The sequence below is a fragment of the Ixodes scapularis genome, unplaced genomic scaffold, assembly GCF_016920785.2.
Source record: "Ixodes scapularis isolate PalLabHiFi unplaced genomic scaffold, ASM1692078v2 PGA_scaffold6__148_contigs__length_123643588, whole genome shotgun sequence".
NCBI classification, from domain to species: Eukaryota; Metazoa; Arthropoda; class Arachnida; order Ixodida; family Ixodidae; genus Ixodes; species Ixodes scapularis.
Genome location: NW_024609881.1, coordinates 54,367,221 through 54,395,136, shown reverse-complemented (window position 1 = coordinate 54,395,136; position 27,916 = coordinate 54,367,221). Strand labels below are relative to the sequence as shown.

Genomic DNA, 27,916 nt, shown 5'->3' with positions numbered 1-27,916 from the left:
ATCATCATTATTTCTCTGGACACGGGAATGGACGCCGAGACGCTCTCCGGCGTCGTTTGTGCATCGGTTTGAATTGTCAGTGGTAAGTACTTTGCCATTTATTTTATAGCTTGTTGCGTTATTTCACACACCCGAGAAACCTTCATTAAATATTCACGCCTCCTGAGACACACTGTTTTGAGTAACAGCCGAAGTTGAGTGCCTTCCCGACTACCGGGGTGCGTGCATTACCTAAGCCTGATTTGTTCTACGACGGTTCTGAAGTTGCCGGTGGAAGCAAAGAAAAGTAATAAAGCTGGGTAAAGGAAAAGCGAATTGGCCTGCTAAAAACGCACGCGATTGCAGAAACGTCTTTGCCTGCGCTTCGAGCTACTAGTTTTTTTTACAATACAAGAATAGCCGTACTGTCGTTGTGTCGTCTAGAGCTGATCGCCGCCTCAACGTTTTTGCTTTTCAGGTTCACGTTTTTGTGACAGTTCCGCGCAAGACCCATCACAAGTTATGTACGTATATAATATTTCCCTAGAACTTCTACGCGAAAAAGTGCACATCGCGGAGCATAACATTAGGAGCATGCGATCGCCGGCTGCAAGTATCTTACCTGGGGTGCTATGTTGCGCTTTTTGCACTCCCAGGAGACTTGGAAGAGGGAAGTGACGTCAACGACACAGCAAATGCAGATTGGATGTTGACAGAAGAAAACGAAATCAACACCCAATCTGCGTTTGCTGCGTCGTTGACGTCACTTCCCTCTCCCTAGTCTCCTGGGAGTGCAAAAAGCGCAACATAGCCCCCCTGGTTCGCAAGATCGGTTTTGTCGGGGTTGCCAGGCTCGATATGCAACAAGAAGCCTAAATCCCCTGCAGAATTGTGTAAAATCAGCCGACTTTTTTTTCTTGCAGCCACGATTAAAACAAAATACAGAAACGGCCGAGTGAATCAAATGACATATACTGTTGAGCTTCCGTTGTACTCGTGCATACGTCAGTATTTCTGCCTGTGTTTTCTAAAGTAAGGCCTGTAGTATTATTTTGGATTCTGGCTAGGTTCTTACCATAGTCAAGCTGGACAGCAAGCAGTCAGGTCGCTTTGGTGCTTCGAAAATTTCTTTTGCCAATTCCTCTTGGAAATGCTGGCAGTTGCAGCAAACTGTTGTCAAATGGGTAGGGTCATGTCTGCTGAAGACAAAAGTTTGGAGGTAGCAGATGAAGTCATGGGATGTGGCATTCGCGTGGCCTTCGAATTGTTAGACCGGCAAACGAAGCTCCTGGTAGCTTCCTTGTTATGATGCTATATCGGTGACATTGATTCCTCTAAAAAAAGATTCGTCATTGTCATTCCTGCATGTGGGAGCTGTGCTGCTCTGCTTATGATATGGTTTGTAGACTGGTGAAATATGAAACTCTAGAAATAGTGAGCTCCAACTGATACGCGGCCTGAGGGATTCTTGAGCTGTGCGAGTCGATGCAGTCATTGTTGATAGTAGCCACCTGGTATGGACTGCAACATAAATTGGATGAAGCTTTGCAATGGCCCAGGTGACTCCGAGGCATGCCTCTTCCGTTGTGGACTATTGACTCCCTGCTAGAGATGGGCCGACTTCGCCCAAAACTACGATGCCAAGGTGCTGAGCATCGGTTGGACAACATGGGGGTATTTAAATATATGTTCTTGTTGTACCAACGGCCGCCTCGCCTTTTCTACGGGTGTCGGAAGTCGAGCGGTTCCTTACGAACGAGGACTCGGCCTTCGAGAGAGGAGAGGGGACGTACCTCGGAAGCGTGCGTTACTTTTGTTGACGGACAACTATCTGTAGCTCTTCAAGAAGTGACTGATTCGTGTACAAAATTACGCCCGTCAACCACCAAAGGGAGCCGTGACTGCAGAGAAGGAGCTTCCTTGTGCGTCATCTCCCACCTCTTTATCACATCCTCATCACCTCCCCTCCTGCGTGGAGACACTCCTCACTCTTTTGCACCTCCGTCCTCATGTGTAGAGGGATGCAACCTGTCGTTTTTGGAGGTCAGGGCCAAACGTTGCCGTCTCTCGCAGGGCGGCCAGTCCCAAGCGCGTCCGGTCAACAGACGCCAAGAAAGAGCGCGGCCGGGAGCGGACCAAGAAGAAGCGCACCGCCTCGTCAAGCAGTTCGAGGTCAAGCAGCGCCGCCAGGTCTGTCTTTGTGACCTTGCTCGTAACATCACTCGAACATACATTCTCGTTTTCACCTAAAAACCGGCGACCGGTTTGGGCTTTCCACATTTCCCTCCCTTCCTCCTCTCCCGCTTCTACTCTGTCCATCGTTGCCTGTTTCCTTCTCTTGCATGTTGAGGAATATCTTCTGCGTTGCAGAACCTGGAGTCTGGTCATCGGCGTACATGCACGGCGGTGATTTCGTTTTGGGGTGCCCGTCAAACGCGAAACTGCGCGTGCTGCGGGATGTGTTGCCGCTTGTTGCGGCTTTGGCAAATAGTAAACATCATATTCGCACAGTGTTTGGGCTACCTATGCTGCCGGTATGCGAAGCTCACTTAGCATACCGGCCGCTCTGTCGGTGCTGGCTCTTCCATTCCAGTCTCCCAACGCTTTTAGGAATTAAGTTCGGGGGATGGGAGCTCGTCATTCGACGGAGAAGCTGTATAAAGTACCTCCGGTTAGGAATCTGAAGCCACTGCAATTTCGCAGGAAAGGATGCGCCAAAATGAAATCGAATGGAAGAAAGGTGACAGCATTTTGCCATCATGTATTTTCATTTGATGCTTCTAAACCAAACAGCTTGCAAGCTCCGTACATGCTCCCGCAAGATAATTAGGAAAGAAAACCTGCACATCGACCGCTTGTTTATACTATTCCTTTCGAAACAAAATCCGACCACTAAGAAACATTTTTTTGGGAAAAAATTCGACCGTCAAAGGGTTAAGAACCGTAGAATGAGCAAACTGTGCCCAAACACTGAAATTCAAGTACAAACAGAGCAGACCTTCCTCTGTGAAGAAGGAAAAAAAAATTTATGAGGAAAAAGGAAAAAGGATGTAGGGAAAGTCTGCTTTACAATGTACAGGGGTCGAAAGCAGGAAATAAGGAAGGAGCATTGGGACGATGATTCACGGGGGAGCTCGTTGTTATTCCACACTCCAACAGGAGTGTTGAGGACTAGGACATACTGGACAAAGTATGAGGAAATGGATATGCAGTGTGCCGTATGCTAAAGGAAAGACAAGACAATAGAACATGTGGTGTTGAGGTGCACAGGGCTTGGTCCCACCCTGTCGGACGGGGCGACGGATTCAGTCGGAGCGCTGGGGTTTGCAAACAAGAATGGAAGAATGGATGATGAGCACATTTTAAAAACAGGAGATTGGAATACTGGTGGAAATTATCTTGGGAGAATCGAATGACATACAACTAACTAACACAGCTGGGGACAGGCAGGACAGAAGAAAACTGGGTCTCCCCCTCCCGCTTAGCCTCGGCCCAAAGTCTCAACTCTGTCTCCCAGTGGGCTTGGTGCTGGGGTAACGCTGACTAGGCTGGACCAGATGAGAATTGGTGGCTTTCTCGCCGGGGAAAGAGGAGGGGGTTGATGTCTTCATAGTTTTCTTCCCCCTATTTTCCAAAGGTCATCTTTGTGATATCTCAGATCGCCTGGGGATAGTTACAGTATTGCAGATGGGAAGCAGCTTGGTTTGGAAATGTGAAGCGGGAATCATAGTTTTGGTATTTAGTTTCTAGTCTAGGTGGTGCAAGCCAATGCCCGTTATAAAGGTTCAAAGAAAATTTATTTGTGTACTTTAGGATCGCTACTTTTTTTTTTTTTAACTATTACTACACTTACAATAGAATGTCTAGACCGATGAAACAATCATAACAGGAGAATGAGACATGATTTGAAGTTTCTGCACAAGGTTGCAAATAGAATAATTGATCCATCTGTATTAGTAGTTACGTATATTTACTTACGCAATTCTCTGATTTCTTGCAGATCACATTCAATGTTTTATCCTTCCGATCGGCATAAAGCAGAACCCATGATACGGCTACAATTAACATATAGCCATTGGGAAGAGATTGCTGCGATTAGTAGCCTTGATATCTTGGATAACGCGCATAGATTTAACAATTCTGTTGATTATATTATGTTGTTCTTAGTCTAAAGTTTCTCTTCCTATTCATATGTTTGTTCTGCTCTTACATACTCAGTGATGTGATTGCTGCGCCAATTGCGCCAAACTGCACCAAGGGGCTAACCTTGCTACATCCTGCTACATTTCACCGAAATATGGCTAATCTGCGCCAAGCCTGCGCCAAAGAAGCAATTTTGGTCGCCTTTCAGAAACGAAACTAAACTGAGAACCGTAATTGAGCATGCGTAAGCTAGGTCGCACAAGACGCCACCCGACACAAAGTACCCTGTATCAATCGTCTATTTGGTCTTGCATGATTTTTCCCGACGTCTCGCGTTTCATGCACTCGTCGTCTCAGGAATCTCGTCTCGCGTCTTTCTTTTTTTTTTTTTTAGCGGTAGACGCGGGTGTGTGCGGACTCTCGGACGTTAGGGTATCGGGTGCCAAACATGCCGTCATGCTGTGAAACAAAACCACGTTTTTGCGCGGCGGGAGTTACTTTTTGAGCTGAAGCGCTCGCGCGACGTCGTGTGTTGCCGTCCCCGCGTCGCTGCAGATATGGGGCTTTCTAAACTGAAACGCATCGACATTCCTGCTCTTGTTTAAATCATACGCTGCTATAAAACTCCCTCTCTAACTCAATGACTGCTTGGCAAATTTTTGATTACTTAGGTTTTTCCTGGTGGGCTTTCTTTCGAGAGGGACCCCGGTATGTGAAAAATCTGCCGCGAAAGAAAGTTGGTGAAGAGAAGTGAGCTAAAGCAACGAAGGCAATGTCTGCACGCTGAACCCGCATAGCGTGCTTGTCTGTCTCGAGTTCAGTCGTTGCACGAAGCGCTCCAAGAACTTTTTTGACCCTGATTCGCAGTGTCTTGCATTGATACGCTCAGGTTCTTTTTTTCTGTGTGTTTAGCCTGTACCTCGCCTGTCGGCCTGGCAGGCACGAGTCGCTGGACTGTTTATTGTCGTATGCTGGACAGTTACATTTTGCATACTACTTTGGGAACCATGCAGTTGGCGACGGAGCGCGGAGTGGCATGGTTTCGGTTTCGGTCGAACAGCCGTTGTCTCCGCCCGCGCGACGAAGCACGTGTAACTGCAAGCCTGCTGAAGTTGCCCTTACGTGTATGTGAACATGATTGCAACAGAGGCACCAGCCGGGACGCTTGCAATGCGTTGTTTTACGTTTGCTTACTTTTTTTATAAAAATCTGCCACGTCAAGAATTAGTAAAACGATAGCAATTTTTTTTTTTTTTTTTTTACGGAATCGCTTGGCAACGTGCCTACAGCACTGTGTACTTGTGGGATGTCTCAGCAGCAAAAACACAAGCAGCGAGTTCCGCCCCAACACGTCACATCACGAGACAACACAAAGTGCCCTTCGTTTGTTTAGCACTTAAAACGAATAGTATTTAATTTTCTAAGAATATATGCTCCAAAAGTCAGTTTTTCTGCTCCGAAACACTGTTTTGGCTGCTCCAAAAGCCACTTTTGCTGCTCCAAGACACTATCTTGGCTGCTCCAAAAGCGAAATTTGCTGCTCCAAAACACTGTTTTGGATGCTCCAAAAGGTGCTCCAAAATGGCTTAGGCCAATCACATCACTGCATACTAATCTGGAAAGTGCTCCACTAAAAAGGTGTCATGCTGTTTCTGGGCCACTCAACATGAATGAATGAATGAATGGAAAGCATACAGCTGTTGGCATTGAACTGTCCATCCATTTCGAAAAAGGCTCGGCGGCTCCCCACTCAACGGGGTGGATTAAGATATGTCCACGGATCAAATTGCACGTGTCCCAAGTGAAAGAAGCATCATTCTTTCTTACGACAACCAAATCTTGTAAAGCGCCGTTCACACACTTGCAACCAAGTAGGACCGAGAGAGACGAGACCGGTTTTTAAGACTCTCGCGACAGCGGAGGCCCGGATGCGCTGCTGCAAGGCAGGTCCTACGCCATCACAAGATGCTTCAAAACCGGTCTCGTTTCTGTCAGTCCTACTCGGTTGCAAGTGTGTGAAGGGTGCTTTAGGGCCACATTGTGCAGCGTATCAACTTTGCACAGAACGTCCCTTGTCCAACAGCGGGAGCAGCTCCAGCGGCAGCAGCTCCAGCGGGAGCAGTTCCTCCGGGTCGTCGCGCTCCTCGTCTTCGTCGTCCTCTTCCTCATCGAGGTCGACCTCCGTGTCTCCCCGTAGAGGGCGCAACCGTCCTTCCAGGTGAGATCTCGGATGCCCCAGTGCCCCCGTTTTGTTTTAATGGGGCACTTACACCCCAAAGGTCATATTTTTGTTGTCTAAAACAATGTTTTAGGCAAACGTCTTAGACCTGCGCCACGTGTCGCCCAGGTCGGAGAGTGCCCAGCGCGCCCGTCGCAAGCGCAGCCCATCTCCTCCCCGCCCTTGCAAGATCCACGTGGGGAGGCTGACCCGGAATGTGACGAGAGATCACCTTCTCGAGATATTCGGCTGCTACGGGACCGTCAAGGTGAGTTCTGGCCCCTCCTCTCTTTTGACCCCACTGGACCTGTGGCCAGTGGGGATGCTTTGGTGCGGATGCTTTGGCTTGTTGACTTGGGCGAGTTGGCGATTCGTAGCCGGCAGTGGTGCGAAGGGACGGGGACGAAGGAGACACGCGGAGGGAAGAATGAGGTGTGGATGAGCTAAGCAGTTGCAGAAAGCCAAAACTCCCTCCAAGAGTGTGACGCTGGCCGTGGTAATGGCATGCAGAAGTGTAAGTGCACGACGTTGCCCGGGTGAAAAGATACCAAAGAAAAACAAAACTTCTCCATGGGCCGACGCCCGCTCGAGGCTAATATTCGGTAAACCAAAATTTGTGCTTGGGGGCACCTGTAGCATTTATTTCGGAGAAAACACTTGTTAGTTACAAAGGCCGTATACTTTACTTTCTTGGTGAGAAGTTCTTTCACTTAGGGGAGACACCACCTTAAATTTGCCATTTTTTTTTAGAAGGAAATGACTTCCTTAGTTTTTGTCTATTGTGGTTCAACAACTAATAGTGTGCGCTCCTGCAAGTCTTTATTGCAATATCTGAAATGTTTACGGAAAAACAGAACATTTTCGGTAAGCCGACGATGCAAAATCATGCTTTTGAAAATGTGAAACTTCTGTGTTTTTTATTTTCTAACAGCTGTAGCTCTGCACCAGTACACCCTAGAATGATGATCATGCCCTCGTTGGAAAGAGCATTTCTTCACAGTTTTATTACATTAAACAAATTTGTTCGAGAGTAAACGCTATTCTTGGGAACACCACAGAAGTCCAATTTTCCCGTGGAAGAGGCTAAGCACATGGCCAAAAATCGAAAAGCCCGCCCTGATTGAACAGAAAACTACTAAAACCGACATTCGTTTATAGAAAGTCGCGTGGGTTTGTCGGCTTTGTATTTCGACGGTGCTTGCCCCGCCCAAAATTGCTGACTCTGGTTCGTGGATTGCAGGCATGTCCAATTCCTCACTTCTTTCTCAATCAGTGCCCGCATGTCGACAAGAAAATGACACTCGAAGGAAGTGTTTTGAGCTCGTACTCGCTCAGCAAAGCCATGCAGGAGATCTGGATTAAGCAGAAGGCAGCACCTATGCTCTTGGTGCCTTTTAGTTGTCACCACCACCAGTAAAACCATATGTAGTGTGGAAGTTTCAAATTTGGTTTTTCTCAGTTTTACTTTTTTGCAACAACTCTCGTTTTAGGAAATCTGTCATTTCAGTGAATCGCGGAATATATTATTCTTCGCTGTGCATGCTTTTGAACTGAAATTTAATAAAGAATGCTGCTAGATGTTTATTTTTCTATTTAAATAAAGTTCTTGTTGCTGAAAAGTAGGGTTTTTCATGAGGAGAAAATGCCCCATTATGTGGAATGACTTTTTAAATTGTCGTTTTGCATAAAAGACGGATTTCGGGGTAAAAAATAGATAGCCGCACCTCCCATATGTTCTAGTTAAGGCTGAAGCGTAGAAATGCTCAATATGTTGCAGCAATTTTAGGCGATAGATTTCCTTGGCAAGTTAGCCAACTCACATCGCTAGCTGTGTACCTACCCCTCTAGTTTGTCGTAAAATTGTATTACGGAGATGAGACGTCACACAGCGCATTTCCGCAACGAGATGAGTAGATCCTTTAAATTTCATATATATCGAGCAACTGGTTTGAACGTCGACAGTTGAAGGTGGTGTCACCCCTTAAAGAACAACTCTGCTCGATTTCGGAAATTTTAAGATAGTGGGTGATATAAACGTGAAAAGTACTCCAAAGCAACCCTAGGCTGCTTGTCTTATGAAAACCAAAATATTTTTCGTGCGATCTTGTATGCAATAATTGCAAACGAAAACCAAAACTTCGGCACAGTTGCGCAACATTCTATTCTCGACGTCAGTTGCATACGCACCCACAGGTGATAAAAGCAGTCACGTGATCTATTTGCGGGAAGCGAGAAATGGTGCAGATGCATGGGGAAGGGCGAGGAGCGGGGAGGAAAGATGGGCAAAGCAGCGGCGAATGAGAACAAAAAAAAAAAAAAAAATAAAGGGAGAGGGAGAGGGTGGTACAGGGTGTCGCACGCAAGTGGCGACGAAGCAGGCTATTTAGGTGGCAACCCGGCAGAATCTTGCACGCTATGTTTCGCAATCAGCGAAACATAGCGTGCAACATTCTGTACCATCCTTCTACTGGATTTTCTTGTTCTTGTTCGCTCTTCTTCGTCTCTCTTTTGCCTTTCCTCTTGCTCAGACGTGGCGTGCCGGTAGCGCCGTCTGGTAAGCTCTCCCTGGAAAAGAAAATACCAAGAAAAACAGCTGTGCATGCAACGGATGTCAGCCACAGCGGAAATGCAACGTTGGCTGTGCCGCACATCGCTTGTTATTTAGCCGTTTTTGGGGACTTCTGGCATCTTAGTCTTTGTTGGCTGGTTTAAGGATGATTTAGGCGGTGTTACATTCTAATATTTGTCATCTGGTCTCTCTAGATGAGACTAAAGAGAGCTGCATTGTTTTCTGACAACCGAGAATAAAGCGGAGTTCCCCTTTAATGGCCACAGGCACCCACAGTCTCAAATGCCAGTTTGACGAATATTAGGCTTAGGTGGAATTTCGGCTCGTATAGAAATTTTGTATTCCTTTTGGATCTTTTTGATCCGGGTAATGCCATGCGCTCAAACTTTCGCATTTCATTACCACCACTGGCGTCGCATTCGCACAGAGCGTTCAGCTTTCTGCGACGCATAGTTTGTGTGACGCATAGTTCATAGAAGATGAAACCGGGTTTCATCTTCTCGATCTAACCCTGTTCTTTCCGAGAAGCAACGACGTTGTACAAAGAGGAGACAAAAATGTCCGCGAAATATATTGAAGCTGAAAGGATCTCGCAGCTCAAGGATAGTTGTGCCAGCTCCCCTTTAGTGTGTCTGGCAAAGAATGACACTGTTTGGTGAAATGGTCAATGCGATGTGCTTAGCTTTTACAGGCGTTTTTCTTTTTATTTCATTTTCATATTATGTTGCTGGTTTTTGCGAACGAGTAGAAGAAGAGACCTATCAGTTGCAAGCTGGTGGTCCTTTCGTCCCTGACTTTTTGCATTGTTGCTGCTGTCATGCTTTGGCTGTCTGAATAATGGCACATATTCTTTTTTTGCTGCCTCGTGGTCAGAAAGGGTTACGTGCATTATCGTGGTTTCTGAGGGTCGCCGAGCAGAGCCCGGACGGGATTCGGGCGACAGTCCTACGGGAGATCCTTTTAACGTGCAAAGTTTTTGATGGATGTGATTCTAGGATTGGCTCCTCTGCTTGATAGGCCTTCCTGAAAAAGCCTGCAAGGCCTTTCAGTGACCCTGAATTGCACTGCGAAGTGTGGGGTATTCCGGGGCCATGCCAATGTACAGTCAACTCTCCCACTTGAGCAAACTTTAAGGGACCCGAGGAAATAAATAGTTCACATAACTGAAAGTTGACTACACGGAATATATTCACTAGAATATGGAACAGCATAGGGCGCAACATATATCTAGTCAAAAGGGTGAAATGCAATTTAGGGAGTCGTGTACATTGATATATACAAAGTGCATAACAGTTACGTTGCTGCCTTTCTTATTTTGAAAAAAAAAAATATAATTTTCATTTCCACCGGCGCTCTTAAAGTGCATGAATTAAGAAAGCTGTCCAGAGAGTATTTTTTTGCACTTCCTTTGGCACAGCATGTTGCTGTGACGAAGCCATACTGCAATGGCATCATCCGCTGGCTCGAAATATCCCGTGCAGAGTCGTTTCCTGTTGGGATTGAACGCAGTTTCTTCTTCAAGCTTCGACTTTTGCTTCACCATCGTTGACTGTGGAATCCCATAGTTCTTTGCAACTTCCACTTGCCTTTGACCGTTGTCCAGACGCTGAAAGATTTTGAGCTTGTCTGATACGGACAACCGCTTCTGGTTCCTCATACTCGTTGCAAAAGTGGGCGCACAAACTGCCGTCCTGCCATTGTTACCGAAAACAAAGATGGCCGAATAGAACCGATGACAAAGAAAAACCAGACATACCAGCTTTGTTTTCGTCGACAGCGTCACGGCTTTGCCTTGGCAGCGCTTTAAACGCCAGCGACGATACACCGCCGCTGCAGCGGGCATCGGCTATGCCAGCACTGCAGAGCATAAAACTTAGTTGAACTGATTGCAAAAATAATCCTGGGCCCTCCGATCAAGTTCGTTGAGCTGAAATATTCGCTGTTCCTAAATTTGTTTTTCAGTTGACTGAAACATTTTTGCATAGAATGCATAGGAAAACTGCCGGGGATTTTTTAAAAGTTTGTTATACTGAAATATTTGTTAAACTGACTTTCGCTCAAATGAGAGTTTACTGTATTTGTCAGGGCCAACTCGAATCTTCTGGAAGCAGGGCAATCCCTTCTCTCTTACCTCTGCGAGTTCAGAACACAACAAAAACAAAACAAATGCATGACAGAGCTGATACATACCTTTTTTTTTATTACAGTCCCGCCTTTGCATTCTAAAATGGCAAAATACTCGACCTAAATGCTTGAGAAGATGGCGGGGCGTTGCATTCTTATGGAACGGTCTGTTCGACAACCTCGCAAGAATGTGTTGAAGTTAGCCAGAACCCGAGCAATGTTGAAAAGCCACCAATGGCTCCAAAACATGTAGCGAAAGTTTGAACTATTGCATCTAGGCACATGGGCTCTATATCGCCGAGAGTATTCTTCCGGCGGTTTGCCTAGGTAACCCTTCATATTTTTGTCATGATTCACTATTTCTTTTTTTTCTAAGAACACAGAAAAATAGTTTAGTTCTAGTGATTGCAGGGGCATGGCCAACGGTGACCTCGGCAGAAATGGCATTACTTAGCCACGGCGGGCGATAGCGAACATTGCTGACTGGGAATGACAGTCGAATTCGGTTCGTCGCTCCTTTCTGCGTTCGCAGGTTTTGCACTTCACAAAATCTAAAACCAGCACTCTTCAACCTATTTTTTCTTCGCATGCCGAAAGTTAAGGTACTCCTTATTTTTGTCCCGATTTGCTTTTGATTCTAGGTGGCCCATCTCTCGGGGTATTATGGTAGTCTGTCCCCGGAAAAAATGTGCCCTAGGGAGAAACCAAACCACCAGTCCATCTCTAGGGCATAGTATGCACTAGGTACAAACTCCCTAGAGCAGAATGACTGGTAAGAAAACTCTCTGCCACATGTGTCATTGGGGCATAACACGAGCGAAAGCTTCCGGACCCGCGAGCGGGGACCCGTGGGCGGCGGCAGACAGACTCAAGACCCTCGTCCATGGCTCCTCTTGCAGGGTGTGGAGCTTCCCCCCGATCGCACGCACGGACACCTGTCTCGGGGCTTCGCGTACGTGGAGTTCGAGAACCCAGCCGACGCAGAGCGAGCCATGCGGCACATGGACGGAGGTGAGTCGGCTGTGCCAAATTTGGTGCGGCAACGAAAAACTCGCAAACGGGGTCTGCCGAAAAAATTCGCTTGTTCCTCGCACCATCATTGCAAAAGAAGTAATAACGCCGAATGTATCGAGCATCACCGGTGGCGAAATCGAGCAGATAAGCTTGGCACGCAAGTCGTGCCTGGATGGCATGAACGTTGTCGAGCGTGGATGGCATGAACGTCGTCGAGCGTGGTTTCTCCACAAGAAAGCCGCGCTCAGGCTGACGCTCCGGCAAGAGTGGGACGCGAAGTTTGCGTCTTGCGTGATCTTGGGCCCCACCTTTGTCCCCGCCCGTTTTGTGCGTCCTGGTTTCCTCGAGAGCGCGGGCTTTTTCCCCTCCGACATTTCACACGCTCTCCTGCCGTAGCGCAAGCGCGCTTTTTCAACACTGCCCTGACATCGAGGCACTAGTGCCGAATTTACTGCAACGCCCCCAGGTGGCCAGCGTGGGGCACACATTGGGTGCTAGAGCTGCGTCTGCGTTTGGCCCCGGGCAATGTGCAAGGGAGGAGACGCAGAAAATTCGGCATTACAACTTTGTTTGTGTATAGTCGCTGAATGGTGAGCATGGAAAAGACTATCTCTCAAAACGCCCGGCCTCTACCACTTGCTCGTTACCTTTCTCTGTGCTTCGGCTGCACATGCATGTTGTAGGCTCACGAGATGCTGGAGTGTTATCCGAGGTAGCGAGCATGCGCCGAAGGTGGGACAACCGGAAAACCTCCCTGCCGGTCCCCTTCTGTCGGTGGCTCCCACTGCACCCTGAACTGACCAGTGGAGTTGCAACGAGTGCAGATGGTCGTCCTCTCGTCCTTCAGGCCAAATCGACGGGCAGGAGGTGACTGCGGCCTCGGTGCTGCTGCCCCGCCCCATGCCCCCCCGCAGGCCCAGCCCACCCGCGCCCCCGCGCAGGCCGCCGGCACCGCCCCCTCACTGGAGGCGGTCCCCACCGCCCCGGCCACGCCCACCCCGCAGGTGAGTGTCGCCGGACTGCTGGCCGGCCGTACAATACAAGGCACAAACAGGCCGGTTTTCAAAAGAAAAATTACTGCTGTATTTTTATTAGGTTGTTTGAGCTATCGTATGCAGGATTGGAACAGATGAAAAACGGTGGGTTTTCATTATGTTAAGGGGAGACATGGGTCTAAATTTAAAACGTTTTTGAAAAAATTCATTTTTCAATTTTAAGGTTTTTGGTTTTGGAAACTAATTATACACCCTTACACTAAATTTCGTAACCATGCGCCAAATAGTTACGTTGATATAAAATATTTTCAGCACATTGTGAGGCGGTAACAAAGTAATGGAGTTCAATGTTTGAATGCATTTTTTCAGTCCATTTTTTGCTGCAAATTTCATACAAAGAAATCTTTCGTTTGAAAGTGAAATTTTTTGATACCACAGTCAAGATGTTTCTGAACTGAAATTTACTGGGGAATCGAGCTATCTACTTTATTTTGTTTTAAGTTAAAGTCCTTATTCAGAAAAAGCTATGTTTTTCATAAATTGTCGTAGGGCAGATATGCCTCTTATATTTTGAGGTAATCACTCTTCCTGAAATATTTACATTAGTGTTATAAAAATTAGATAGCCCGAAGTTCCACATCCCCCACTTTATATTCAAGCAGTTATAATGGTGCTTAATAGCTTCATTTGCATATCATAGCATTGTTAACGAAGAGAACATCTTATGCAGGTATGTAAAGTTGTCCTAGAGAGCTGAAAGTTTGCACAGTACACCTATATCTGAAGTTAAATCTTCCTTCGAATTTCATTCCGACCACTTGAGCAGTTTAGAAGTTCAACCTCTAGCCAGTATCCCGCTTAACACTTCACAGCGCACAAAGAACACACTATAAAAAATACATACACACAAAGAGATAACTTACGCAGTGCTGCGTGAGAGTTATTTCTTTTTGTGTATGTATTTTTTATAGTGTGTTGTTTTTGTGCGCTGTGGAGTGTTAGCATTTTTCACTAACTCGCACCGACTGATTGCGTGGCGTTGCACCATCGAGTCGTGGTGCCGCGTGATGTGACGGGTGGGTGAAGAAGCTATTCGTTTAACACAGGGGTTCTCAAACTCGATTCCGTGCAACACGGGGGCTCCGCGAGCAAGTCTCATGGGTTCTGCCAGCACCCAAATTGCAGTGCTCCCCCCCTGTAGTTTAAAATTCCACAGGCTGAGCCATGGATTGAGTTGGTGTTGTGGACAAAGCAACCTCACCCTCTGCAATAATATGTATATATATATTACACTGCACCCCAGGTTAACCCCTCTGTCTTCTTATTTGGTCCGTAGTCCTCCATTTTGTCTTATTCTGTCAGTGCAATGATAAACTCTTATCTAAACGCCTTTACTGCCCAGTATTATCGGTGGGCTTCCTTGGGACTTTTTGAGGCTTGCTGGGTTTCCCTGGGACGAAAAAGTGTGAGAACATCTGGTCCACAGTGCTGTTTCCCAACTTCAGAAATGCTTTTCCCTCTTTGCACACCAGTAGGAATAGGGCCAACAGTCGCCATTCGAAAACAGAGAAGAGGTTTGGCCACACAAAAATGCAGGATTGCTCCGGGACAGGCAGGACTAGCTACAATAAGCGTCTTTTCGAATTTCCATCACCAGCTTCTAACTTTTATATATTCTCCAAATTAAACGCAGTGGATTGAAGTATGTGTCGGTGAATAAGAGCTCTTCTGTTTGACCATGTTAACCGTGTTTCTCGCTACGCTGCAATCGCGGTAAAATGAAGAGTGCTCAATAATATTGGAGGCGTGGCCGTCCTTTCCCCGTAATCTGTCTACCAAGTTTGGAATGGCGGCGCACACCTGTGAACTAAATGCGCAGCGGTCGTCAAACATTGCTTGAATCTGAGGGGACAGGCGATGTTTCGGAAAATTTCGGTCCATGTAAGGCTCGGGATTTTGCGAGAATTTTTTTACTCCGAGATATTACTGCGCACGAATTTGAAAGCCTAGCAGACGACGAAGACCTGGCGCGGTAATCCGGTTCGTGCTTATTTCGATTGACGCGACTCCGTCGGGTGGGGCGCTTCGCCGCGTCGCCAGTTTTGGGGGAGGGGGGGGGGGCGGGGGACGCAGCCGTCATCGATGGCACCAATCGGTATTTTTCGTTTCAGGTCGCCCCCACCTAGCCGCAACAGGCCTGCAAGGTGAGTCGGCACATTTTTGCTTTTTGTACACGGCCGGGCATCTTTCGCTTGCGAGTAGAGCAGAACCTCATTTATACGCTCCCGGTCTTTAGACAAGAATAAACGGAGCTTTCAAAAAGCGATTGCACAGCCGTTGTCAACACTGTAACCTGTCCAAAGACTTTTTTAGTTTTTCGACGCCCGTGGCCACAGTCGTTCATCCTTAGCGGGTGCAAACTGCGCAGTGACTGTAGCATTCTGGAAAAGCTTCCCTACTCGAGGCATGGCACGTGGTTGATTGTAAGTCCGATACAGATGCACGAGGCTCGTGTACTTTTACACGGGATTTTCAAGGGGACGTCTTGACTGTTTGATGTACACAGTATTTAAAAATACCAGGGTTTGATATAATCGGGCTCAACTGTATTGAATTGGTACTCTACATCAACTTCACATGGGTGATGGTTGGCACGCTTACATCAATCTCACCAACTTTTGTCCACTAGCACTAATGAAAACAAAAGACGAATTGCACAAATTTGTGGCACGGGTTCACAGCCGTCGAAGGGCAAACTTGGCTAGTATAGTGTACCGTAATATACAGCGGAAGTGCTCATGTCTTCCAAGAGCCCGCTATTAACTCTTCCCAGACTTCGGAATTCTGCAAATTATACGTTAAGGGCGACACGACCCAGAAAAAACAATTTCTGCAAAGAAATGTTGATTTTGAAAAATGTCATATTTACATGCACCAACATCCCCTTGAAATCCCCGCAGGGGGCACCCGTGAAAGCAGGTGTTCGGAGAGTGGCGTCTCCACGGACCCCGAGCCATGCGGGTTCGCCCGCCCACGTATGGCTGTGCGTGGCTCTCCCGTGTCTGGGGAAAAGGGCATCCTGGTGGTTGAGCCGAGCCCGGGGCAGGGTTGGACCCTTCGGGGCCCCCCGGGCGAGGCAATACACCACTTCGGCCCCCGCTTCTCATAAACGGGAGTCCTGGTAAGGCCCGGCCAGGATGATTCAGTCTAGTCGCCATTTCTTCTACTATCCCCTCCGATCTTTCGCTTTTACCTTTCCTGTTTCTTTCACTTCCTTCTCATTTCTTTTGCTCCTTTTTCACCCCTCTTTGGCGGCGAGGGCTAACCATGGGTGGCAATAGACCTCTGTCTTGACCCACACTTGGGTATAGTTTCCCGGCAGCACTGTTAGTGTAACGTCTCCAGCCAAGCCCTTCTTGTTATGATGCGTTACCTAACCCCTTGTTGGGCTTGGTGGTGGGCGGTGCACTGCAGATTCCGAACACTCTTTGCCCTCTTATGGCGCCCCACCCCTCCAAACCCCTTTCAGGGCACGCCCTTAAAAGGCGCTGCCCCGAACGAAAAACCATCGACAAAGAATGTGAAGTAGAAACATTTACTAAGTTTTTCATTGTTCATTCGCTGGATGAACAGAAACCTGTTTCAAAGCTCTCACCTTTTATTGTAGCAAAGGTGCTAGAAAACCTTGTAGGGTTTTCCTACAAGGCTAAAAAACAGCACACTGGAGACCTTCTTGTGGAAGTGAACACAAAAAAACAAAGTGACGCACTCCTTAAACTGACTACTATCGTTGATGTGAAGGTGTCGGTGAGCCCTCATCGCACACTAAATACTGTCCGTGGAGTCCTCTCCGAGGACGACTTCCTGCACACTGGTGAGGAAGAACTCCTCGAGGGACTCCAAGGTGCCGGTGTCGTTGCCGTAAAACGCATTATGTTTAGGAAAGACGGGGAACAAATCCCTTCGAGACATGTTATTCTGACTTTTGAAAGGCATACTCTTCCTGAGACAATCAAGGCAGGCTATTTGAACTGCCGCATCCGCCCGTACGTCCCCAACCCCCAGCGGTGCTTCCGTTGCCAGCGTTTTGGTCATGGAACACGCAGCTGTCGAGGGAAGGAGACGTGTGCGAAGTGCGGTAGTCAAGGTCACGTTTCCGATACCTGCGAGGCGGCTCTGGCCCACTGCGCTAATTGCGGTGGACCACATCCTGCTTATTATCGTGCATGTCCCTCTTGGAAGCTAGAAAAGGACATCCTTTCCATCAAAGTAAAAGAAAATATATCGTACCCAGAAGCTAAGAAGCGGTTCTCCTTTTTATCAAAGGGGAGTTTTACCGAGGTGGTGCGCAGGGGCCCTGCACCATGCTCGGAGTCGAGAGCCACCCAGGTCTCTCCCGAGATCTTGGCGGCTGACTGCAGGGCCCCAGCTCCCCGACAGGAGCAGCGGCTGCTTCCTCCAGCCCCTGGTGGTAGCAAGCGTGCTGCTCCTCTTTCCAAGGACAGGTCGGCAGCAGCCGCGCCTGCCCCCTCTCCTAGGTCCCCCCCTGGGGAGACGGAGCGAACTTCTCGCTCTTGCTCGCTAGAGAGGACCCCCCTTCCAAAGGAGCAGCATGGTGCCCATGCAGCTCCTGTGAAGGGAGGGCACCGGACGAACTCGGACGACCCGTCACCCAGTTCATCTGCAACCCCTCCAGCCGGTCGTGGTCGGGGTTTGCCCCCCCACACACCTGGCCGGACAAGTGCTGCTCTAAAAACAACGGATACCTCTCAGGAGGTGGAGATGTTGACAGATGCTGACGATCTGTCCACTCCTGGGTCTGACCAGGACAATATGGAGTGGGAAACACCCTCTGGTAAACATAAAAAGAATAAGAAGCCTGTAGTCCCACCCAAGTGATGATCACATTGACTTCCACCTAGTTCGTGTCGACTCTACACTCTTACTTATTTTACTAGGTTTATTTTTCAGTTGCATATTTACATACCTTTTATAGATGACTAAGTTACATTGTATGCAATGGAACTGTCGCGGTATTTTAAGAAATATTGATGATGTCAACTATTTCATGGATCAGCTTCAACCCATCGCTCTCGCCTTGCAAGAAACCCATCTTCACAGTAATTCTTTTAACATTTTAAGACGTCATCAAGTTTTCAGAAAAAGATCGCCCCTCTTCCACCCCTTCTGGTGGTGTTGCAGTGGTCGTACAGAGGGGAGTTGCTTTGCTCTCAAGTTCCCCTCTGCACGCCACTGGAAGCTGTTGCAGTACGTCTCCTTCTAGACCGCCTTGTAACAATTGTTTCCTTATACTTGCCACCTAATGCTCCTTTAAACCTTCAAGAGCTGCAAGGACTTATAGGACAGCTCCTGCAACCGTTTTTAATTTTGGGTGATTTTAACGCTCATCATCCTATGTGGGGTAGTACCCGTCAAGACTCCCGTGGTGGTGTGATTGAACGTCTTTTATTGTCTTCGGGGCTACGCCTTCTTAATGGGAGAGAGCCAACGTTTTTTAGTGCAGCACACAACTCATTTACATCCATCGATCTTTCTATTGCTTCACCTTCATTACTTCCTTGCTTTTCCTGGAAGGTTCTTCATAACCCTTTTGGAAGTGATCACTATCCAGTTGTTTTAGAGAGTACCGTTTCATTGCCTAATCTTTTAAAGAGGGTCCCTAGGTGGAAATTAGACAAGGCAGACTGGGCACTTTTTAATCTTCACTCCACTTTAGATCCTTCGCTTCTTTCGTCTTTGTCCCCTGAGAACGCTACACTTTATGTTACTGAGCAGATACTAAAGGCTGTTCAGCAGTCCATTCCACAAACATCTGGTAATATACCCAAGAAATGTAAACCTTGGTGGAATAAGGAGTGTGCGACAACCCGGGCGGACCAAAATAGGGCGTGGGGCCGATTTCGCAGATACCCACTCCAAGCAACCTTGTTGAGTTCAAGCGACGAAAAGCCAAGGCTCATTGGACTAGGAAGCAGGCAATGCGGAAGTCGTGGATGAAGTATCTCTTTTCTTTAACCAGCTTTGTTCCAGCTAAAGAGGCCTGGGACCGATACCAGAAAGTAAATGGGGATTACAGGTGCTTTGCCATTCCAACATTTAATGCTCCTTCTTCATCACTAAAAGATATTGGTAACATACTCGGGGAACATTTTTATAATTCGTCTAGTTCGGCCCACTACAGTGTTACCTTCCGACAGTTAAAAGCTCGTGCAGAACGACAAAAGCTTCTCATCTCAAGAGAAAATTCAGCATCCTATAACGAACCATTTACGCGATGCAAGCTTGAGATGGCTCTTAGTGTGACAAAGCTCTCGGCCCCTGGTCCCGATGGAATTCATTATGAAATGCTGTGCCGCCTTTCTCCGGAGTCCCTTGAAAATCCTCTCCTGTTTTTTAATCTTTTGTGGGAAAAGGCATGTTTCCCTCAGGCTTGGAAACATGCACACATCATCCCCCTCCTAAAGCCTAACAAAGACCCCTCACAACCATCAAGCTACCGCCCAATTACACTGACAAGCTGCCTTGGGAAAACATATGAAAGGCTTATAAACAGGCGACTGGTCTACATGTTAGAAAGCCAGAGGGTCTTTGATAAAAATCAATGTGGATTCCGCCAAGGTCGATCTACCCTTGACCACTTAGTTCGCCTAGAAACTGTGATACGTGAAGCATTTGTAAACAGGCAGCACTGTGTTGCAGTTTTTTTCGACTTAGAAAGGGCATATGACACAGCATGGAGGTATGGGATTCTCCGAAACCTGTATGCCTGTAATATCCGTGGCCGTATGCTGCGAAGCATAAAGGAATATCTGACAGACAGGACTTTCCAAGTTCGTCTCGGCTCAGCCCTATCTGATTCGTTTGTTCAAGAAAATGGACTCCCCCAAGGGGGTGTTTTAAGTGTGACTTTGTTTTTGCTAACAATGAATTCACTCGCACAACTGCTGCCACCCTCTATTTCATATTCTCTTTATGCTGATGATATACAGATTTCCTCATCGTCTTGTAACCTTTCTAGTTGTGAGCGCCAGTTGCAGTTAGCCATAAACAAACTGTCCAAGTGGGCCGACGAAAATGGGTTCAAGTTCTCTGCTTCAAAAACGGTCTGTGTCCCTTTTTCTCTGCGAGGCGGGCTGCCTTTGGATCCATCCCTAGAATTGAATGGAACTCCTATACCTGTTAGGAAGGAGCACAAATTTCTTGGTGTGATATTTGATAGAAAGCTTAATTTTATTTTCCACCTTAAAGCGCTGAAGCAAAAATGCCTTCAGTCGACAAAGCTTCTGAAAGTTTTATCTCACAAGTCTTGGGGGTCTGATAGAAAATGTATCCTGCAGCTATACAATGCCCTTGTACGATCCCGTCTTGACTATGGTGCAGTAGTGTATGGATCGGCTCGGCCCTCTCCGCCTAAGATGTTGGACTTAGTTCACCATCTCGGCTTGCGACTGGCAACAGGAGCTTTCCGGACGTCCCCGTCCTCAGTTTGTATGCAGAATCCAATGAGCTGTCCCTGAACAAACGACATACATATCTTAGTCTAACATACGCTTACAAGATTCTGGCTGACCTTCAGCATGCAACTTACTCTTCCCTCACAAGGTCAAGGTTCTATCGCCCTTTCAAAAATAAATCGAGCATTGTAACACCGTTAAGCTGCCGCATTGAACATCTTCGCTCCTCGCTGCACCTTTTTCTGGACCAGCTCGGCCTCGTTCGGAAAGTCAACGGTATTCCACCTTGGAAAACACAGCGAGTTGAATCCGACTGGACTCTCGCGAAGTTCAACAAGCACGGCATTTCCCATGCTGTAATTAAACAAGAGTTTGGTGAACTGCAAAATAAGTATGATGGTTATCTTCATATTTATACAGATGGCGCCAAGACTTCATCTTTCGTCGGTTGCGCTGTATACTCTCAAAGCTTCTCCAAAGTTCAACGACTTGATTGTATTGCCAGCATTTTTACTGTGGAGCTCTATGCGGTATCAATGGCGATTGAATATATTATCAATAGGAAAATACTGAGGGCGGTCCTGTTTGTTGACTCTCAAAGTGTGATTCTTGCAGTTTGCTCTCTTAAGGGGAGACACTGGCGTAATTATTAACTTTTGAACTCCTCGTCCGATTTTAACGAAATTTGGAGAGTGCATTTATGAGCAGATGCAGGGACACTGTGCAAACTTTGACTTCTATAGGAGAATTATGTAAAAAGTTACATATTTGTGTATGAGGCTGTGGCACCTTTCCTTAGGAAATCTATCGTATGAAAATGAAATGTTAAACCACTGTTTTTGTTGCTTGGATATGAAGTAGAGGGTATGTGGCTTTGGGCTATCTAATTTGTATGATTAAAATGTAAATATTTCGGAGAGAAATTCTGTCTCCAAAAATGATATGCACTTTCTTTGAATGCCATTTTGCCAAAATGTCACTTTTTCTCAGTGATGACTTCAACTTAAAACAAAATGAAGTAGATAGCCCAATTCCCCACTAAATTTCAGTTCAGAAACACTTTGAACGAGGCACCTGGATATGTTTACCATCAAACGATAGATTCCTTGCTACAAAGTTTGCAGCAAAAAAGTGAAACTGAGAAAAACGCATTCAAACATTGAGCACCTTTACTTTATTAGTTTGGCCCAGTCTGTGTCCACTAAAAGGCGCCGGCAGAGTAGGTCTCCCCTTCGGCTGCCTGGTCCCTCTGTGCCTTGGCGATTGCTGCCAGCTTCCTTTGCTTATGGGCCACTTTCGAAGAGTTGAGGGCCTTCTGCTTCGCCTTGGAGACCTTGGCTTGGAGGGCCTTGTCAGCGTGCTGAACCTGGTGGCTTCCGGGTTCGATTCCCATTTCATGAAGGGCCCTCTCAAAGCCCTTGGGGCCCAGGTTGAATTCCAGGACGGCAAGAGCCACGGCAGTTTCCACAGTTCTTCGAGAGGCGAAATCCGTCTTGGGACACCGCCTCCACACCAGAGCATTGAACGACTCGTTGTTGTTCTGCGTTCCCATCCTAGCACACCTCTCGAGTAGGTCCCGCCTTGAGAGTCTATTGTAGAGGGGCACCAACTCCTTTGCGATGTCTCTGGAGAAGGCAGGGCGGTGTGGCTGTGGCTTCGTCGGCTCTCCTGCTGCCTCCAGCGCTTTCTGGCGATTGAAGTGACACCAGGAATGTTCTCCATGAGGGCAGGCCTGATGCCGGGGCTCTTCATCGGTGGAGTAGCTGTGGAGGAGGCTGGCAAACACTGCCTTCTGCATGGCTGGCACGTCTGGGGCACTGGTCTTCAGTGCAGATGCATAGTAGCTGGTCAATTTCTTCATGACAAGGTTCGTTAGTTTGCCCCTTCCACCGAGACCTTTTTTTGTTTTCTTTAGGGCCTCCATGCCAGCATACATTCTTTTGGCGACGTGGTTCACACAGTCTTCTTTCCTCATGCCCTTGTCGTAAAGATCAAGTCCCGCAACATGGTTGAAGGCTTTACTGTCCCCGTCGCACAGCACTGTCACATACTGCAGGTTGTGGAGTTGGACGGACCGACGGAAGATCTCGTCTGCTGCTTGCAGCTCCATCGCATTTGCAGACCCAGCAAAATTCTTCTGGCATACTGCCCTGTGATTTTCGGCCCAGTCTTCATGGCTGTCAGATCCCTGCGCAGGTCCAAGGCTACATCCATGGCAATAATTGCTCTGGACAGAATAGTCCAAAACTAGTCCAGTCTCAAGCTCGATGGCAACTCCAACACCAAAGTGTGAAGTGTGCCCATGCTTATGCCAAGTGCCATCGTATGTCACACAAACGTCCATCAAATCGCCGCTATCTGACTCGCGTGTTTCTCGTACAGCTTCTGCTGCCTTGCTCATTACGTTGCTGGCTGCTCTCACTGAGGCGTCGTGGACCTTTTCTCCCAGATCTTGATAAGATCGGAGATGCATGGGCGAAGGAGCATTGATACCGGCAAAAAAGTTCGTAAGCTTCGTGTATCCGATTCCACATTCACGAGACGCAAGAGAAATCCGTGCTGCCAATTCATTCTGCCGCGAGTGTCCGATGGTCGACGAGTGCGGCGTCCGAGCAACGTCCCCGCAGTCTGGGCAGACGACGACGAATTGCGCCTGAACTCCCTTGCCACTCTCGCTTAGCTGAAGGTCTGATCCACGGCACACTGGGCACAGAAGAGCGGACACCAGTGTCTCGATGGCAGATAAAGCAACCAGACGATAACCTTCGGTTGGGGCACCGTCAGGAGCAGCCGGAGCGTCCGTGGGATCCGCAGCGGGATCGCTCTCTTGCAGTAGCGAGATCTTGCGCTCTATCGCCGTGAGCTCCTCCACAACCTCATAATCTTCAGGAAGAGACGAAGAAACGTCGGCTGGTTGTTCAGAGGTCAGGTCCTGAAGCGACGAACCGGGAGATGGTGACGCGCTCGGGAGCGAAGCAGCCGACGCGTCCGACGTGGTTCCGTTAGGGTTAGCGCATCGTACGCGTCCACCTGACGAGCCTCTTGGTTTCACAGAACGGCGGCGAGCTCCAAAGGCTTGGAGGGAATGCCGTTTAACGGCCGGCATCGCGGCGACGAGACCGTAGATAAAACGATAAAACTGTGAGAAATATATAACGAGCAAGCAAAAGAAGCGAACGTTCGGCCGAAGCAACGAGACGAAACAACAATTCGGGCGAGCGGATCACGTGGGGTGTCACGGACCAATCCAGGCTTGAGTTTCGTTTTTAAGCCAATTATAGCCGACAACTAGAGGGCTCTGGCTTTGTTCATGCTTACTCTCGAACGAAGTTTACTATCGTCATAAAAGCCCGAAGAAACGACGCTTCCAACGAGGGTATCAACATCGCGGTAGGCCAAATGGGCGCGGAGCGGTCGGCATTTGAAAATGGCGAATATTGTCAACCGATCGCGCGACGGACGACTCGGGGATAGGAGGCGCGTCGCCGACCTGTCGAAAATCTTTTATATCTGCTTAAATACTCGACGTACGGGCATGAAATTTTATGGAAGGGTGCATTATTAGTTTCTGAAATCAGATATAACAAATTTGAAAAATGCACTTTTTAAAAAAAAATCGGGAATCGGAGCCCGTGTCCCCCCTTAAAGATACTAAAAATATGCTTGTACAACAAATTAGATATAAACTTAACTCTGCTTTGCATGGGGGTCAAAATATAAAATGTTGTTGGGTGCCCAGTCACATTGGCATTTATGGCAATGAAGAAGCCGACAAACTTGCAGGGTCTGCCGGGAACCTTCCACAATCGCTCTCCTGTCTACCCTATCAAGATATTAAGCCCTTGGTGAAGTCCTCAATTCTTCATTCTTGGCAATTGGAATGGGAAATGAAGTGCGATAACAAGCTTCATGTTACCAAACCTACATTAGGAGTTTGGGAAAGCTCTTCATGCAAGAGCCGACTTCATGAAATGTTGTGCCGGCTGAGAATTGGACACTCATTTATAACTCATAGGTATCTGCTTTCGGGAGAAGATCCACCTGTGTGTGATCAGTGTGGTGACAGGCTCACTGTTTTGCATATCTTGTGGCTGTATCCCGGCCTTCAGCCCAAGCGCCGCATTCATTTCCCTGAATTTTTCCAATATCATATCCCATTTCATCCTGCTCTCCTTGTGGGAGAGAATCCTCTAGTCTCTTTTGAACGGGTAATGGAATTTCTTAGCAGTATTGGCCTTTTACACAGACTCTAGCCTTTTGGTCAGTCAATCTTTTGTAAAACCTTTCCTTTAGTACAATGATCCTTATAATTAGTTTGGCGCAGATGGGCTCGTAGCTTTCGCGCCATTAACCCCCAAAATCTCTCTCTATCCCCTTGAAATCCCAGAAAGTTTCATTAGTTTCACTGGATAGCTAATTTTTTATAAATTATTTTCGATCCACCAATGATAAAGAAGCGATTGAGAGGTTGGAGCATTCTGAACGCATTTCTACCCGTTCCACTTCTTGGCATAAATTTCACTTTAGGAAAAGTATTGTTTGTTAATAGGACAAAAAGGAAAAATGCTTGTTTTTTTGTAACTGAAATTTTATGGGCAATGCAACTCTGGAATTGTTTTTTAATTTTGTAGATGTCTTTTATAAAAGACGTTAAGACTTTGTGGACGACATATAAGGCACAAAATTCCTTTGATTTTTCTCCGCAATGTTAGCATAAAACAAATCACTTTTTGGAAATTTTGCTTTTGCAGTTGCACACTCTAGGCTTTCTGCTGCAGATCTAGTGAAGAAAAACGTTGGTTGTTACATTAGTTTTCTAATGATAGTCTTCCTAAACAGTTAGTGTGCTCCTGATAAAAACGACTAATTTATTTTACAAGTCATGTATATACACAGATGAAACTTTGCGCTGCATTCTTCCTCGCTATTGCCAGTACATACTGTAAATTCCATTTATATTGAGCCGAAGGTTGAAAGGTCGACTGTTTTGGGTAGTGTCCTCCCCCCCCCCCTTAAAGGGGTACAGAAAGAAAAGTTGAAATATTGAAATTTTGTTCACAAATGAGTCAAGCATGACGGATAATGACTGTAAATGATAATTGCCCGTTTGTACTTTGAACGACTGGCTATATTTCTTGTTCCAAACAGTGCACTCGAGCAAGCGCTCGAAGAGAAGCGAACGGAGAGCGTGATGCGTCACGGGATATGCTGCGCAAACAAAAACAGAAAAAAAAAAAAAAATTCGTGACGCATTTGTGACGCAGCAAGGCTGGCGTGGTTATGATCTTTGCCCTTGGTGGCGTTGTCAGCGTTGTGGTGGTGTCAATAGCGTCAACGCTTTACAACCGAGCCGTTCGAAGTACCCGTGGGGTGACGAGCATAAGGCTGACCCAACGAGCACGTAGCTTCCACAACACTGTCAGCTCAGGGGTGAACGGGGTGAGGAAAGCAACTTTTGTCAAAATTTTGAGCGACCGGCTAATCTTCTAGGGGGAGAATGGCTGTATTCGGGTGCACACATGAGGGTTTGGTACAATGCGCAATTTGTGAGTTGAGGAAAGTCATGAAGAGGGAAATGTTGAAATCCAAAGAGTGGCGCTGCTGCAATGGAACTTGCTACGTCTTGAGTACGTATCACATTCCCCAACATCGCTAGATTACCTCTCAAATAGGCTCCACATGCATCCACCAGGTGCACATTGAAAGATAGTTTAATTAGCTTTAAAATTAGTTTTCTTGTGCCTTTCAATGAAATAGTGGTATCTTTGAGGTTATGCTGCAACATGCAACACATTAAAGCTAGAAATGAGCCCTAGAATTTCGTTTTCGTACGCCTCTAAGTGCCATATTTGACCGGGCAAGCGCCCACGTCTAGATTAACCCAGTTTTCACTGAAAGTGCGATGGGTGCTTCCCTAATATTTTACGGTACCTTGGGATCTTAATGTGCATCACGGAGCGGTGATTACACGAGTGCGTGACTCATCACTAATAGGGAAGTGCACCGCACTGCTCTGAACTTGTGTACGTGCCACCCCAAAGCTCCTTAGAAATGCGAATTTTTCCGACGCACAGGTGCTCCGAAATGAGATTTTTTTCCCCACAGACTGGTAGCCGTTGCCAGGAAACAACTTTGTAGTTCCCCTGGCAATGGCAATGACAGATAAACTGGCAAGGACTAAGAGGCAAATCATATTAAGGAAGAGCAGCAAAGCAGGAATATGATCTTAAGTGGAAAATTCTGTGAAAGGGGTTACTGAAGATGATGGCAGAATATCACGCCATCGGGCATGAGCAATTTTAAACCCTGTTTCGGGTCTCAACCAATAAGATTGCTCATACCAAATTTTCTAGATTTTTTATGTTTGGATGTCTCCTGGCCATTGATATTTTAAACACGGGAAGCTTCTACGGCCTAAATCTAGAGTAATTGGCGCTTCCAATGTGGTGAGATGTTCTGGCTATGTTAAACGAGTATGAAACAGCACTAAATAAAAAACACAAAAGAACTTGCTCCCTGTTTACATAGAGGGCCGCCGACATGTCAAAAATAATTTATTGCCAGATAAATCCTGCATGTTTACAAACAAAACTTTCTGAAACCATTCTTTGGAAGTTAATAGACATAAACATATTTTTGAAAGAAAATGTTTTTTTCTGAAAAATTTGAATTTTGAGGCCTTAACTCCCTTCTTATCTCCGCTCAGTTTGGCCTAAAGTTTAGGTGAACTAAGTCTCGGGATTCTACGGCAGCTTAATTTCTATGGATCACATTATATAGCAAACCTACTAGTTTCTTCAGAAAAGAAACGCAACAAAAAGCCACACCAAACAGTCATTTCCTTCACATGGTCAGAAAGTGGTTATGTATTCTTATGTATCCCACACTCACGTACCTTGCGTCTTACATGGAGGAACCTTTGCCAGTGGCTGCTTGGAGAGAGACACTACTTTATTTTATGCACACAAGCCCTCCAACGAACATTGTGTCGCACGACTCTGCGACATCACGCGACATCCGGCGGTGTCACACGAGGCTCGGGACGCGCGTCAATGACGGACGTTGTGCATAACGTACATCACTTCTTGAGCGGGGTCACGAGCTGTAAGAAGAACACTTTTGACTCAACGACGGTTGTCCATTGTTTCCAGGAGCCCCCCAGGTGGCCGGCACCGGTCTCCAAGGCCGACCCGTCGCTCCAGGTCTCCCGCTGGAGGAGGCCCCAGGAGGCATGCACGCTCGAGCTCCAGTTCCTCACGCTGACAAGAAGAGGCCCCATTCGCCAGTAAACCATTAAAAAGCGGCTTCACCACCTCCCCATTGATACCGATCCGGGTTTCCGAGTCTGCTTCTTTCCGCGCGCACCACCACGGTGCCTGGAGTGCACCTCCAACCGGTG

The 27,916-nt window shown here is 47.1% G+C and overlaps 1 protein-coding gene across 1 annotated transcript; it reads left to right on the top strand.

Annotated features, from left to right (window-relative positions):
• The first annotated feature begins 1 nt into the window (after position 1).
• On the top strand, positions 2–27,847 carry LOC8033923 (RNA-binding protein with serine-rich domain 1-B). Its single transcript, XM_042294434.1, has 9 exons — positions 2–82; positions 458–503; positions 2,053–2,169; positions 6,206–6,340; positions 6,470–6,608; positions 11,933–12,044; positions 12,895–13,051; positions 15,214–15,246; positions 27,669–27,847. Coding segments are annotated over exons 2-9 (807 nt in total). The 5' UTR covers positions 2–82; positions 458–501; the 3' UTR covers positions 27,781–27,847.
• The last annotated feature ends 69 nt before the right edge of the window (positions 27,848–27,916 follow it).

Coding starts and splice junctions, on each gene's coding strand:
- LOC8033923 (XM_042294434.1), top strand. Junction 13,052..15,213: donor CGGCCACGCCCACCCCGCAG/GTGAGTGTCGCC, acceptor TTTTCGTTTCAG/GTCGCCCCCACCTAGCCGCA. Junction 15,247..27,668: donor AGCCGCAACAGGCCTGCAAG/GTGAGTCGGCAC, acceptor CATTGTTTCCAG/GAGCCCCCCAGGTGGCCGGC.